General features: G+C 42.4%; 1 protein-coding gene across 4 annotated transcripts in view; it reads right to left on the bottom strand.

The window, feature by feature from the left end:
• LRBA (LPS responsive beige-like anchor protein) overlaps positions 1–15808 on the bottom strand; it is a 364869-nt gene that overhangs the window by 293242 nt on the left and 55819 nt on the right. For all 4 annotated transcript variants that reach the window (XM_081208302.1, XM_081208305.1, XM_081208304.1 and 1 more), the window contains exons 18-22: positions 14558–14650; positions 13950–14058; positions 12848–12929; positions 9684–9807; positions 9229–9421 (exon numbers count right to left, since the gene is read on the bottom strand). In XM_081208302.1, coding sequence (XP_081064428.1) covers positions 9229–9421; positions 9684–9807; positions 12848–12929; positions 13950–14058; positions 14558–14650 — 601 coding nt within the window. The remainder of the gene's footprint in view (positions 1–9228; positions 9422–9683; positions 9808–12847; positions 12930–13949; positions 14059–14557; positions 14651–15808) is intronic.

The following is a 15808-nucleotide window of genomic DNA, read 5'->3' as shown; positions in this document are numbered from 1 at the left end:
GGTTTGCCTCACTATTATGTTTGAACTGGTCCATTCTTGCAGATCAACATTAGGGTAACACAGAACTGTGCCATGTTATATGTGTCCTAAGTGAATTGACAATACAGTAAAGAGATACTGGAGCAGCTGTTTAGGACTGCAGTGTTGTCCCCAATCTTCTATTATGTTTTTCCAATGTCTTTTAAATTTTGTCTCAAAGTTTAACCCAGGAGTAGCTTTCAAGGATGCAAGTTCTGTTCTTAACATTTTAAAAACTGAAGACATATAGGAAGATTAGTCCTAATACCTCTATCCCTCTAGTTATACCATCAGGAGGGAGGAAATCCCAGTCCCCAGAAACATTGTGACCTTTGTGGTAAATCCAGTGATAAAGCTGCCCACTGCGTGATATAGCCACCTCTTGCGGCACTTTAAACTCTATAATAATTCCCCATAAATCAAGTTTAGCTAACGAATCATTTTTGCTCACCTTCTCTTTTGAATTTTGTCTGCATCTGCAAGACTGGGCAAGTCAAGCAAGCTACTATACAATTCAGCCTAATTTAATGGACGTCAGTTCTACAAAGTAATACTACCTGGCATATTACTGAACATTGTGCCTATTCATAGTATTAAACAGTGAAACCCAAATTATTTTATGTTTTAATTTATGGCAATTTAAATCCCTATTTGCTGTTTCGGAGGAGGATAATTTCCAAGAAATCTGTACATATAGGGGGAAAAGTTAAATATCACACAAGCAGATTAAACTATCATGAAGCAGTGTTTTAAATATACTCTGGTACATTATTCAAATTGCCGTACAGCTGAAGTCTACAAATATAACCCATTAGACACTTCATATGACCATCCATAATGAAGTAATTTAAAAAGAATAATATCAAAAAATTTAAAACCCTCATTTTTTAAAAAAAAAAATTCCTATATATATATATTTTAACTTGGTTGCTTCAGAAATGCATAAATTATAGCAAAGTAAATATCACAACATAAATACACTGAAGTTGCCATTTTAACTTTTTGTTTTTAAACAGTAATATGCCCATCCTTTCTTATTAACCACCCACTAAAGGCTCCCCAAAATACATATTTATTATTAATATGGCAACTGCTCATTGTAAAATCAAGTTCCGCTAGAGAATTTAACACAGTTTACACAGCTACTGAAAAACTCAGGTTAAACCAAATTCTCTCTTATAATAATAGTATCGAAGATGTAAGGGGGAAAGAAGCAGTTTAAAATAAAATGAAATAAAAGGCTTCACAAAGGAATTTAGCTTTAAGAGGATTATGCGCACCTTTAAATCCTGAGAGCAAAAGAAAGCAATGTAGTGCAATTATGCCACAAAAGCCATCGCTGCTTATAAAGCGTAGTGTAGCTGTTGGAGAAGAGGGCTACAGTGACAAACAGCTTCCCTGCTACAAAGGTGGCAGGAAATCTATCAAACTGGACAATAAAATTGCAATTGAGTTTCTTTGGCTTTTTATAGCAGCCGCATGTATCTTGATGTGTAGCTCTGCAAAACCTAACCAATTCTGCAACACTCGTTTCTTTTACACGCTAGTACTTTTATCAGGAAGCAGTGTTGTAAATTAGCGGTAGATGCAAAAATGAAATAAGGAACATTAATCCCATTCATTAGCACTTTGCATCAAGATGTATTAAAGAAAAAAATGGAAAAAAGCTACTCCTGGAACTAAATATAAGAAAACATTGTCTCAATACAAGTATTTTGAAATGCTTTAATAAAAAAAACCAAAAATTGCACATCGGTTGTTCACATAGCTTATATCCTTGCAGATCTATCTGAATCCAATAAAAACCATCTGTAACCAATTTAAATATTTTTAGGAAGGGAAAAAATATCAATTTTCAAGACCCTTTGTCCTCAGAATATCAATAGAGACATTTAATTGAAAATCTTAATGCATCCAGGGAATACCTTGCAAGGATGAACTTGAGATCTGGGTGAATTAACTATCTCAATTCAGCAATCTTGTACAACGTATTTGTGTACTCATCACTCTTTAAGCCCAGTACCAGGTTCCATCTGGCTGATGGGTTCAAATACCTTCCAAACAACATATGCATGCACTAGCCCTTGAAATGCTAAGACAGAAAGGGGAAGCGGCAATTTAACTCAAGGCAGAGCAACGGAGTGCAAGAAAGGCAACAGTCAGTTAGGAAAATACAATTCAACTGAGTAGGATGCGAAGAAACGACAATGTGGCATAAACATGCTCTGCTCCTATTTCACTTTTCTAGTGGGACAGAAAGTCATTCTTTTTACGATACAATAATCTTTATTGTCATTGTCCCATACAGAACAACGAAATTGGAAAAAATCTACATCAGACATTCAAAAACCAACAAGCCTGCTATCCCAACTATCCCAGCCTGGTTAGCCCCTAAAAACTCTGATACCCCATGTTAAAAAAAACCCCAACAACCTAGAATTGTTGTTAATAGCCTCAAATTTAGATGTTTCCAGCAGAATTGAGGAAGGGCTCATACACTGATGAAAAGACTAAAAGTAGAGCCAGGGGACACTGAAGAGCAAACCACATGTGATGACAGCAAAACATTTTTTGCGCAGGCACAGATTTTAACCATCACATATATACAGAATGATGGGAATCAAAAATTTTAAAAAGTGAAAGAGCCATGTGGTTGAGGGCAGCTGAACTCTCTTCTTGTTCCTATGGCTTCACTTTCCTACTGCTCTTCTCCCTCTACAAAAGGTGAAGCACTTTTCCACTCATTTGGCTCACTTCCAATGTCAGTGCCTCGAGGGAGGGGTGGTGGAGGAGAGGGGAGGGGGAAAAATTTTTGGATACTGGCTGCTGGGGAAAGAGCTGTGGAGGGTGGTTGGTCTTTCCTCACCTGCAGCCTCGTTTTGCTCTTAAATTGGTTCGCCTTCTCCCTCTTTATTGGAGCAGGGCCAGCTTTAAGCAAATATACCTGAAACTGCCCAGGAAGACTCCCTGAGTGAGTGCTTGTGGGCCCTGCTTTTGCCACCTACCATCTGGCTTGGGGCGGGGCCTGGGGCCTCACAAGGACTGCGTGCTGCTTGCTGCCTGCTGCCCAGGAAGACTCCCCTGAGTGAGTGCTTGTGGGCCCTGCTTTTGCCACTTACCATCTGGCTTGGGGCGGGGCCTGGGGCCTCATAAGGACTGCGTGCTGCTTGCGGCCTGCTGCCCAGGAAGACTCCCGGAGTGAGTGCTTGTGGGCCCTGCTTTTGCCACTTACCATCTGGCTGGGGCGGGGCCTGGGGCCTCATAAGGACTGCGTGCTGCTTGCGGCCTGCTGCCCAGGAAGACTCCCTGAGTGAGTGCTTGTGGGCCCTGCTTTTGCCACTTACCATCTGGCTTGGGGCGGGGCCTGGGGCCTCATAAGGACTGCGTGCTGCTTGCGGCCTGCTGCCCAGGAAGACTCCCTGAGTGAGTGCTTGTGGGCCCTGCTTTGGCCACTTACCATCTGGCTTGGGGCGGGGCCTGGGGCCTCACAAGGACTGCGTGCTGCTTGCGGCCTGCTGCCCAGGAAGACTCCCTGAGTGAGTGCTTGTGGGCCCTGCTTTTGCCACTTACCATCTGGCTTGGGGCGGGGCCTGGGGCCTCACAAGGACTGCGTGCTGCTTGCTGCCTGCTGCCCAGGAAGACTCCCCTGAGTGAGTGCTTGTGGGCCCTGCTCTTGCCACTTACCATCTGGCTTGGGGCGGGGCCTGGGGCCTCACAAGGACTGCGTGCTGCTTGCGGCCTGCTGCCCAGGAAGACTCCCCTGAGTGAGTGCTTGTGGGCCCTGCTTTTGCCACTTACCATCTGGCTTGGGGCGGGGCCTGAAGCCTCATAAGGACTGCGTGCTGCTTGCGGCCTGCCGCCCAGGAAGACTCCCTGAGTGAGTGCTTGTGGGCCCTGCTTTTGCCACCTACCATCTGGCTTGGGGCGGGGCCTGGGGCCTCACAAGGACTGCATGCTGCTTGCTGCCTGCTGCCCAGGAAGACTCCCCTGAGTGAGTGCTTGTGGGCCCTGCTTTTGCCACTTACCATCTGGCCTGGGGCGGGGCCTGAAGCCTCACAAGGACTGTGTGCTGCTTGCTGCCTGCTGCCCAGGAGGACTCCCCTGAGTGAGTGCCTGAGGGCCCTGCTCCTCCCTGCCACTTACCACCTGGCCCGGGGCGGGGCCTGACAGGCCTCACTAGGACAGTTGTTACTGCCGGAGAGGCACAGAGTGTTTTTAAAATGTTTTTTAAAAATTTTCTTTGGATTTTTTGTATGTGGGGGGTGGGGGTGGGATGGATGTTTGGTTGGGCTTGGGGAATTATTATTTTTTTTATTTTGATGTTTTTGTAATTTTTACATTTTTTTTGTTTGTATTGTTTTATTGGTTTTGTTTGTTTGTTTAAGTTGTTATTTTGTTTTTAGGGGGAGGGTTCAGGGCTGCCGGGGAGTGGGCCCCAGCCCACAAAATGGCTGGGGCATGTTCCACAGGGGGGGATGCACTGGGACAACCGATCTCAGTGATCACGGGTAGGAGGAGGAGTTACGCTAAGACCAGACCATGTCATTACAGAGGAGGCAGGTTTAGTCGTTGTCTGAGGACTATCCCTGCCTCCGGGTCTGGTCCTGTCCGGATGGATACTAGAATCAGCAAGGGATACCCACGTGACCTGAAGGTGCTGCTGTGCAATGCCAGGTCAATGATTCGTAAGACCACTGCCATCCATGACTTGATCATGGATGGAGGATTTGACCTGGCATGTGTAACAGAGACTTGGTTGGATGAAGCAGATGGGCCTGTCCTTGCCGCTGCTTGTCCACCAGGTTTCTCTTACGCACAGCAACCCAGGTCACGTGGGCGGGGAGGGGGGGTTGCAGTGATTTTTAGGAAGTCATTAGTTTGCACCAGGCGTCCTATTGGGAAGACCCAGTTTTCTGAGTGCATGTTCTGGAAGTTGGGCAATAGGGGCAGTACAGGATTCCTTTTGGTGTACCGACCTCCCCGCTGCACCAAGGATTCCCTGCCCGAGCTGCTCCAGGTCGTGGCGGATGTTCTCCTGGAGACACCTAGCCTGGTCGTCCTAGGGGATTTTAACATCCATGCCGACACGACCTTACAAGGGGCCGCTCGGGACTTCGTGGAAAGCATGGCCTCCATGGGGCTGTCCCTGAATAAGTCTGGCCCAACCCATAGCCGTGGACATGCCTTGGACCTGGTGTTTACCTCTATGGATGTTGGTGATCTGACACTAAGTAAAAGCGAAATGAAAGAAGTGCCATGGTCAGATCACTTCCTGGTGCAACTGGACTTCTCTGCGACCCATCCCCTCTGCAGGGAGGTGGGACCAATTCGGATGGTCCGCCCCCGCCACTTAATGGATCCAAATGGTTTCCAGAGAGTGGTAGGGGATGCTTTATCCCATGTTGATGGCCTTTCAGCCGATTCCCTGGTGGCCCGCTGGAATGTGGAGTTAACCAGGGCTATTGACTGTTTGGCTCCGAAGCGCCCTCTCCGATTGCATGGAGCCCGGACAGCCCCGTGGTTTTCCACGGATCTGAGGGCAATGAAACAATCGTTGAGACGGCTAGAGCGCCGGTGGCGGATAACTCATTCCGAATCTGACCGGACACAGGTTAGAGCTCAACGTCGAGCCTACCAAGTGGCGATAGCGACGGCGAAGAAGAATTTCTTCACCGCCTCTATTGCATCTGCAGAAAACAGCAGCAGGAGACTTTTTCAGGTGGTTCACAATTTAGCGGAACCACCTGCAACATCGGGGCCCAGTACGGGCCACATGTTCTCCTGCAATGATTTTGCAAAGTTTTTTGCAGATAAAATCGCCCAGATTCGGGAAGAAGTAGACTCCACCGTGGGAGCAGGGCCGGGGCGGGAGAGTGCTAGAGTTCTGTCTAGTCAAGTTGAGTGGGATCAATTTCAATCTGTTACCTCCGAGGATGTGGACAGGCTGCTTGGACGAGTGAAACCAACCACCTGTCTCCTGGATCCTTGCCCATCCTGGCTTATAAAAGCTAGCCGGGAAGGACTGGGCGATGGGCTTCGTGGGGTGGTGAATGCTTCCCTCCGTGAGGGAGCCTTCCCAGACCCGCTGAAAGAGGCGGTTATTAAACCGCTTCTTAAAAAACCATCTTTAGATGCGGCCACGATGGCCAACTATCGCCCAGTCTCAAATCTTCCATTCCTGGGCAAGGTGATTGAGCGAGTGGTTGCTGAACAACTCCAGGCACGCCTGGAAGAAGCGGACCATTTGGATCCCTTCCAGTCGGGATTCAGGCCTCATCATGGGACTGAAACTGCCTTGGTCGCACTGGTTGATGATCTCCGGCGGGCTAGGGACAAAGGTGAGAGCTGTTTCCTAGTTCTGCTGGATCTCTCAGCGGCGTTTGATACCATCGACCATAGCATCCTTCTGGACCGTCTTGAGGGGCTGGGAGCTGGGGGCACTGTTATACAGTGGTTCCGCTCCTTCCTCCTGGGCCGTGTTCAGAAAGTGGTGGTGGGGGATGAGTGTTCAGACCCTTGGGCCCTCACTTGTGGGGTGCCTCAGGGTTCTGTCCTCTCCCCCATGCTTTTTAACATCTATATGAAGCCGCTGGGAGAGATCATCAGGAGGTTTGGGCTGGGTGTTCATCAGTATGCGGATGACACCCAGCTCTACCTCTCTTTTAAATCAGAACCAGTGAAGGCGGTGAAGGTCCTGTGTGAGTGTCTGGAGGCGGTTGGAGGATGGATGGCGGCTAACAGATTGAGGTTGAATCCTGACAAGACAGAAGTACTGTTTTTGGGGGACAGGAGGCGGGCAGGTGTGGAGGATTCCCTGGTCCTGAATGGGGTAACTGTGCCCCTGAAGGACCAGGTGCGCAGCCTGGGAGTCATTTTGGACTCACGGCTGTCCATGGAGGCACAGGTCAAATCTGTGTCCAGGGCAGCTGTTTACCAGCTCCATCTGGTACGTAGGCTGAGACCCTATCTGCCTGCGGACTGTCTCGCCAGAGTGGTGCATGCTCTGGTTATCTCCCGCTTGGACTACTGCAATGCGCTCTACGTGGGGCTACCTTTGAAGGTGACGCGGAAACTACAACTAATCCAGAATGCGGCAGCTAGACTGGTGACTGGGAGCGGCCGCCGAGACCATATAACACCGGTCTTGAAAGACCTGCATTGGCTCCCAGTACGTTTCCGAGCACAATTCAAAGTGTTGGTGCTGACCTTTAAAGCCCTAAACGGCCTCGGTCCAGTATACCTGAAGGAGCGTCTCCACCCCCATCAGTCTGCCCGGACGCTTAGGTCCAGCGCCGAGGGCCTTCTGGCGGTTCCCTCATTGCGAGAAGTGAGGCTACAGGGAACCAGACAGAGGGCCTTCTCGGTAGTGGCGCCCGCCCTGTGGAACACCCTTCCAGCAGATGTCAAAGCGATAAACAACTATCTGACATTCAGGAGACATCTTAAGGCAGCCCTGTTCAGGGAAGTTTTTAACGTGTGACATTTTACTGTATTTTTGGTTTTTATGGAAGCCGCCCAGAGTGGCTGGGGAGGCCCAGCCAGATGGGCGGGGTATAAATAATAAATTATTATTATTATTATTATTATTATTATTATTATTATTATTATTATTATATCTGTTGTTCAAGCTTCCAAGAAACAAGGGTATGGGGGAAAGCCACAAAAAGATGGAGGAAGACAGTCATGAAAGAGCTAGTAAGGAAAGAGATGGGGAGCAAAAGAAGAAGAAGAAATATGGGGAGCTGGTCATGAAACCGAAACAATTTTTTAGTAAGTAGAAAGCTTAGAATTATAGGAACTGGAAGCATGGAAAAATAACAGCGACAAATTGTAATCATCTACTGAAGCTTTTGAGAACATGAAATACTATTTTTAGGGATATATGCATGTTATGAAAATATTTTGATTACACCCAATCTGCAAAGATATGTTTTGCTTTCTGAAAGGCATTACTAGGTCTAGAAAATATGTATTATTCAAACCTGCAGATTTTGCCCTGTTAAAGACCCACTTCCATTAATATAGCTGAAAAGACCATTTAAAACTTTACTAACCCATATTTAAGCTATGTGCTCATACATCCCTCTTGCTCTGTTTTATAGTAAATCTATTAACTGTTATTACTGTTTCTGTAATTCAGAGATTTCAATGTTTTGAATTCAAGCCTGAATTTCAGTTAAAAATAGCACATATGCTACAAATGCTAGTGTTGTACTTTGCAAAGAGAAAAGACTTGATTATCAACTAGCAGTATCAATGTTATTTCGTTATTTTCAATTAAAGCAGCTCTCTCGCTACTTTAAAAAAAGTAATCACGACCTTTGAAAAATAAATCTGTTAATTTTACCTATGCTGTCTTCAACTGTACCCCACCTATGAATATAGCTGAAATAACCATTTTTATACCTGGATTGTGCGGTCTATATACCAGACATCCTAAAATGCATGCATTGGTGTCTGAGGAGAAAAACGTACCTTTTTTTTTCTTAAGTTGCGCAAGTCCCCATTTGGAAGCTCACCCAAAACAGTATTAAAAATGTTTGGGGGTACCAAAAGGAAGGCACGGCAAACGAGATACTGCAATAGCTATAACAACTTCATTCTAAGATCTTCATTTCAATTGAAGGAAAGTTACCACCGTTTTAAAAAGAAAAAAACAAACCTCGTTCCATTACAATATTGCTATAGCTGCAAAAAATTATCCTCATACTAGGAAACTTGATTTGTTGCTTTACTCACAAAGCAACTTTTTCCCTAGTTCCCTTTCCTCTCTTTGTTTGTCTGGAAAGCAGATTTTGTTCCTGTTTCTTCTTTAGACTTTAGCGATTTTATTTCACAACCACTGGTGTTTGTAAAGGCCATCTTTTAGTCTTAGAAACAGACGAGGTGCGCCACCTTGTGTTTCAAACTCAAGTAATTCCACTGCACATACATTCCACAATAAAGCCTCATAAAACACATAGTTCTTTGAAATGTCAGATTAAGCATGCTAGTACCAAGCTGTCACATTACAGTTGGCAAGGAGCATGCTTAAACTTATTATTTAAATAGTCTGACAAATTTAATTATTCTGTGTTATGAGAATGTAGCTCTTCCCTTATTCTACCTATTCAGATACTGTGCTTCAGCCCTTTTTCTGGGCTCACCATGATCTGAGACTTCCTGGAAAAAAATACATAATTAATAATAAATTTTCTTTGTATAACTTACCTTTGAGTGTGTGATTGCTAGCGTATCTACCCAAACACGCCAGCCACCCCATTCGTATTTGACTGCATGGTAAAGTAAAATCCGAAAAATGGCATACACCATTTCAGTTATCTTCTGTTCATCAGCATTTTTGGGATTGAAATAGCAAAGTGAAAGCATCCATTCCTGCCACACAGAGCACTGTAGTAAACTCCTGCAAAATTGTTGACATTGATAAATTGTAAGTTAGAAACATGCAAACATACTAGAACTCAAGATATCTTAGGTTTTAAAGGCAAAAAATAAATAAACCAGCATGGATTGAACATAATTTGGTAATTATCTATATTACCAAATTTATCTATATTTTAAAAGTGAGCTGGATTATTTGAAACCAATTCAAAAATTAGTTTAATGTTATTCAAACTGAAGAAAGTTTTATGAGGCGTGTTGTGTATACACAAGCATGTACTTACCTCCTATTATCTCTGCTGCTATTAAAAAGCTTTATCATATCTGAGAGAAAGACTCTATGGACTTCCAGAGTTTCTGGACTCTGTGGAGAGTTACGCAGCAAGGTTGCAATAACCTTTAGAACCTCTGTAAAAAATATTTTCAAAAAAAATAATTATCAAATAATCTGAAAACTAGATGCATTATTTCTCATTCTAGTTTCTTCAAATTACACAAGGGCAATGAAGTTATGTACAGTACTGGAAAACTAAGCAGAAACTGCTAAATCTATTTGTGGGAAAGAAATGGAAGGCTGGAAGGTGGGAGAAACTGTGTTGAATATTTGGTCAAGAAGATCCAGATGTTCTCCATGTGCAAGTTTTGTGGAAAATCGAAACAAACTGGTTCCTAGTATCACACACCTTGCAGTGTCAATTTAAACATGAGAACAAACCGCAGCATCCATACTCAGAAACAGTAAGTCTCTGATGATTGGATGCTGAACTCACACCACAAGGAAGAGAACTCAGTTGTTTCCTGTCCTGTTTGAGTTTACATACACACCTGGCGAACCTCTGTTATTAAATAGGACAAGCTGGGCAGTGAGGTGATCCTTTCAAAATAATTCTAATGGGTCTGATTCAACAAGCCCTTCTAGCAGAAAGCAGCACAGTGGGGTTTCTCCCCTTCTCTCCACAGTGCTTCCACAAAATTACCTCAGAGGGGTCAGAAGAAGACCCAGAACAGTGTGTGGCAGGAGGAGGGGGGGCAATCGTTCCACCTGGCAGGCTGATGTGCTTGTGCTAATGAAAGGGTTGCCATTGTGCTACATGGAATTCCTCCCTATGTTTCCAAGTATACTTTTCTGCCACACAATGGCACTAATTCAGAGACATGGAAGTGGGACTTTTATAGTTAGTGGTCTGGTTCTGTCCTGTTAGAAATTTCTGGGGAAATGATTCAAGAAACTTAATAATCAACAGTGCTTTGCCAAGAGATCCATTAGTGCTTCTACTTGAATTGCTGGGAAAGGTAGAGTTGGGGAAAGTTTTAAAACCTTTATTTATCATTAACATGTAAAATGCAGGGGGTTGGATGGTTATAAAGCTTGAAAAATAGTTTATGGACAATAAAATATTAATTGGACTTCCTTAAATTTATTTGCTTCTCCTCCTGCACATATGTTTATATGATTGCCTAGTTTTAGTTCCTTTGTTTTCTTCTCCCTAAAATTATTATTTTTTAAATAACAGGACTTAGGAAAGCTAAGAACATTTTTTCTGTCACCATCCCAAGTTAGTTGCATTTATACAAGTAATCTCCTGAAAAAACCACAAAGGATCTGGTCCAATTATTTGCAGAGGTATATTCCTTTGGTAGAAATGCTATCCCAAGCTTAAGCCTTTTTTTTAACATTTTGAACTAGTAAGAATAGTGTGTGTCAATTAACTATTTGCCCTATATCAGAAATACCATTTTGAAAATGAGATGCTACTCTGCTTCTGAATGTTTAGTCTATACACAGGCAACTATGCAAGAGGAATCTGGTGCTGTCACATGCAGAGAGGTTTGTTACTTTGAATGTAGACTTTTCTGCATGGACAGAGTGGACTTGCAGCTAGATTCAGCCCCAGCAACCAAGACACTGATATTCTTATCTAGCAATGGTCAGCAGGGCAACCTAGGCAGTTTGGGAGCTGTCCCCTAGCTTCCTGACACGGAGAGTGTCTGACACTAACCAAGAGGGGAAGGCGTGGGAAGTTCAGTGTAGGAAAGGGGTAAGAGTGTTGGACTGGCTGCACTGCCCCATTTGGAAGCCAGACATCCAACAATACAATGTTGTTGTTGTTGTTGTTTAGTCGTGTCTGACTCTTCGTGACCCCATAGACCAGAGCACGCCTGCAATGTTAATTTAATTAATACACAGTATTAATTAGAGGGTAGGGACGTGGGTGGGGCTGTGGGTTAAACCACAGAGCCTAAGAATTGCCGATCAGAAGGTCGGCGATTCGAATCCCCGCAACTGGATGAGCTCCCGTTGCTCGGTCCCTGCTCCTGCCAACCTAACAGTTCGAAAGCACGTCAAAGTGCAAGTAGATAAATAGGTACCACTCCGGCGGGAAGGTAAACGGTGTTTCCGTGCGCTGCTCTGGTTTGCCAGAAGCGGCTTAGTCAAGCTGGCCACATGACCCGGAAGCTGAACACCGGCTCCCTTGGCCAATAAAGCGAGATGAGCACCGCAACCCCAGAGTCGGTCACGACTGGACCTAATGGTGAGGGGTCCCTTTACCTGTAACTTATTAATTAGAGGACTCTTGGGAATCCCTTCCAACTCTGCAATTCTATAATTCTATTAAATAATACTAATAATAATGTTTTTGTTTAGAAAAAAAAATCAGCCAAAAAAGTACAGCAACTTAATATTATAAGCCTGTTGCTACAGATTAGCAAGAATTGAGGGTGGTATTCAGCTAAGTTTTACTCAGAGCACACCCACTGAAATTAATGGACCTAACTTAGGGCCAGATTCAACTTAGTAGTCCCACTAGCAGAAGCCCCTGCCCACATCATGCACACCTCAACTCTGAAATAGCTAGGGAGTATGTGAGAACCTTCAGAGCAGTGCATGGGCTGAGCAGAGGGCAAATCGTTCCATCAGGCAAACAGTCTGATGGAACACAGTCGTGTTCATTCATTTCAACTGATCTATGCTGAGTAAGGCTTAGTTGAATGACTTCAACTCCCAGTAAGGCTTAGTTGAATGACTTTAACTCCCACCAGTTTCCTCCAACAAGGCCAAGAGCCAGGAACACTGGGTGGTGTAGATGCACATATGGAAGAGCACAACTTCCAATCCGTGCAATAAAGGTAATTTAGGAATGTTTCTGCTATAGCTTGCACTATACAGTGATGTCATACCAAACTGGATAATCAGATTTGTGGTAGAATCTGAATGGCTGTTAAAATTAAAACTTCCTATCGCTGATGAACATAGAAAAAAACTTATCATGCCACACAGCCAACAATCCCCAAGTGGTGAGCCTTAGATTTCTAATTCTACCCAAACAAATAATTTAAAGAGAGACACAAGTTCCTAGACTAATCCCTAACCCCAATTTGTGTAATTGGTGACTTCAAAGCTACTTTAGAACTGCTTTGGAGCTACTTAAAAGAACATAATGCTTACGAGGATTTTGTATTTTCACTGTTGAATCTGGGTCAGGATGATGCTTATGTATCACTTGAGTACAAATCTGCTCAATAAGTATCTAGGGAAAAAGAAGACATTATTATTAGGGCAAAATTCAAATATTTAAGAACATGTTACTCTGATGGGTGCATCTTATAGGTAATGATCCCTCAAAGAGTTATTTCCATTCATAAAATGTTTCAAACTTCTGCATATCTCTAGCATGACTAAACATAGAAAAGAGTGGATTGAACTGAGAAGAAATGTTGCTTTTAGATGTATAGCAAGCACTAAGAAACATTAGTTACTTTAGAAAATGAGTATGCCCACATCATTCTCATTCATATATATATATATATATATATATATATATATGTATGTATAATTAGTTTTTAATTACAATCCAATAATAGCCTCATTATAACAATACCAATTTATGATACAATTACTAATACCAATCATTCAAATACCAAATTATTGATGTTTTGATTATTTTCTTTATTTCTGCGTTCCAAAATCTTATTAATTTCAATTACATTCCAGTCATAATGATAATCCCTTATACAACAACTGCAATATTAATAACTTCTATCTGTGTTGACACATTAAATTATTTATAAAACTATAAGCGAGGCATTCAAACTATATCCTTATTCTTCCTGTGTGTGGCAGTTATTCTGTCTGTAGTGTTTCTTCCTGTCCTTGTAAAATGTTATTTCTATCTTTTCCCGGTTGTTGCTGTTATCCATCATGCCTCTGGTGAAGCTGATATCCCATTGTTATTTCAAAAATTTCTTCATTGCTCCACCCCGTGCCCACATCAAGTAACTGAGCAAGCTTAATATAACTTATTCGTTGTATCAACAGATTGGACCAAAGTAACAGAGCTGCCTACTGAAGAGTTTTGCAGTCTCATTCTGTGATGTCAAACATCTGTGATGTCAAACATCCTGTGATGTCAAACATCTCAAACTACTGTCACACATGTCAGAAAAGTGGTGGCAAGGCATCACTTTTGGCACAGCTCATTTGGCCAAAAGCTCATTTTGCAATAATGCCTACACCATTAGGGGGGAAAAAAGGATTTTAATTCTAGTACCTCAAATAGCACATTATATGTGGTCATGGTTATTAAGCTTGTTTGAAGTGTGAGCCTCTCAGCCAGTAGAGAGAACAGTCCATGTCCAAGCATGATTTCAGCTTTTCTCCTAATATTATACAGAGAGGGGAGAGAAGCACGTCTGTTAATTTGTACGGTAAATTTCTGAAAAAGTAACTTGATCAAATTTGGGCCCAGTGTGGTTTTGAGACTGGAATCCCCCTCCCCAGAAATACCCCAATTTATTCTGCTGTTTTAGCTTATGTCTGCAGGGTTTTGGAAGCTATAATTTTAGTCCACTATGATAATCAAAAACAAAAAGCAGAAGAAGGAAAGGGAGAACCCTGAATCTAGTATAATAAAGGGTTGACTTGCCTACAATTTAAGTTCACAGAATAATGAGTTAACAGATACTGATGTGCATAAGACATATTTGTTTCTTCTGAAAATTTGACAGCTACATTTAACAACAGCAAAAATATTTCCAATCCAGTGATAAAACAATTAAGCAGTAACACCAAGTAATATATACAGCCCAGACAAATAATATTTAAGGGGTTGTTTGCCTTTTGTGATTCAAGTTCGTGGGGAATCTACCAAATACTTACTTGGGTGCCAGATGCTTTAAGAAGTACCCCAACACTTTCAGAGCTTGTACCCGGATCCCTTCACTTTTCGATGCAAGAAGTTTATAGACAACACTAAAGAAGAGAAGGGGAAAATAATTCTATGAAATAAGTATGCCTAAAAGTCAATAAAGTGCTTTAGGGTAATTTTAGCTGGATTTGTGCCAAAGAACAGGTAAATGAATACATTAATGTTTAAAATGACATGACATATATTAATAGAAGATTGATTGGAAATGAATTTAAAAGATAGCATGTATTTAAAAATAATAATACTAGCTTTCCAAAACATCAGTTTATAAAGAACACAATCTTTGGGTGAAACAGTATATTTGCTATTCATTCCTTTCACTCGGCTTGCAGTGTAAGAAAACACATTTATTAGCACTTCTACATTTCCAAGTGACAGACTAAAAAGCTCTTAAAGGATTCAGTCTCATGTAAGAGAGAAACTTATGCTAACAGTAATATTTGACATGTGTCCCTTGCTAGTCATTTATGACAGCTTTCAGAAGACGGGGGGAAACAAATTCTGTCATCTGACATCCTTTTCTTTTTTACTCACACACTATGCTTGAAATTATTACATAAAAAGGTTAATTCTATACATATTAGAATCCTAGCAGAGCTGTCTTGTATGCAGTGTTATAGATGTGTGTATTGCCCTTCTGTGTACATAGTTTGGTTTTTAGTCCCTCAGTTTCATCTCTTTAGTCAGATTATTAAAAAAACACAAAACATGGTTTCGTTTTTATTTAAATATCATTTCTTATCAAGTATAAAACAAACAGGTTATTTTACGACATATGTAAAGACTAAAAGCAGCTGCCACCATTGTTTTTTTTCACTACAACTACAAGTGACAAATCCCCAACCAGAAAAATTGCATATCCAATGTTTAGCAAAATACTACACGAAAGGAAGCACCTATCTGAATTTCTGGTCATCACAAATTTGACAGGAAATTATCATTATTCTGTATGAGTTACTGCTGTGCAATCCTACACATACTGCTTAACGTCATTGTGTTTTTTTCCCTCCAAGCCATAAGAGGAGCACACATGCACCAAGGGAACCATGTTTCATTGTGGAGCCTACCAAATTTACATAGGGTGCCAGATATCTATTGCAGTCACAATTTATATTGTGGCATTTACTCTATTTAAAGAGTGAACATGGTAAGTATGAGCTAGATTAAAATTCGGTTTAAAACTATAATCTGAAGGTTTATAC

The sequence above is a fragment of the Podarcis bocagei genome (genome assembly GCF_964188305.1).
Source record: "Podarcis bocagei genome assembly, chromosome: 9".
NCBI lineage: Eukaryota > Metazoa > Chordata > Lepidosauria > Squamata > Lacertidae > Podarcis > Podarcis bocagei.
This window is presented reverse-complemented; position numbering and strand designations above follow the sequence as displayed.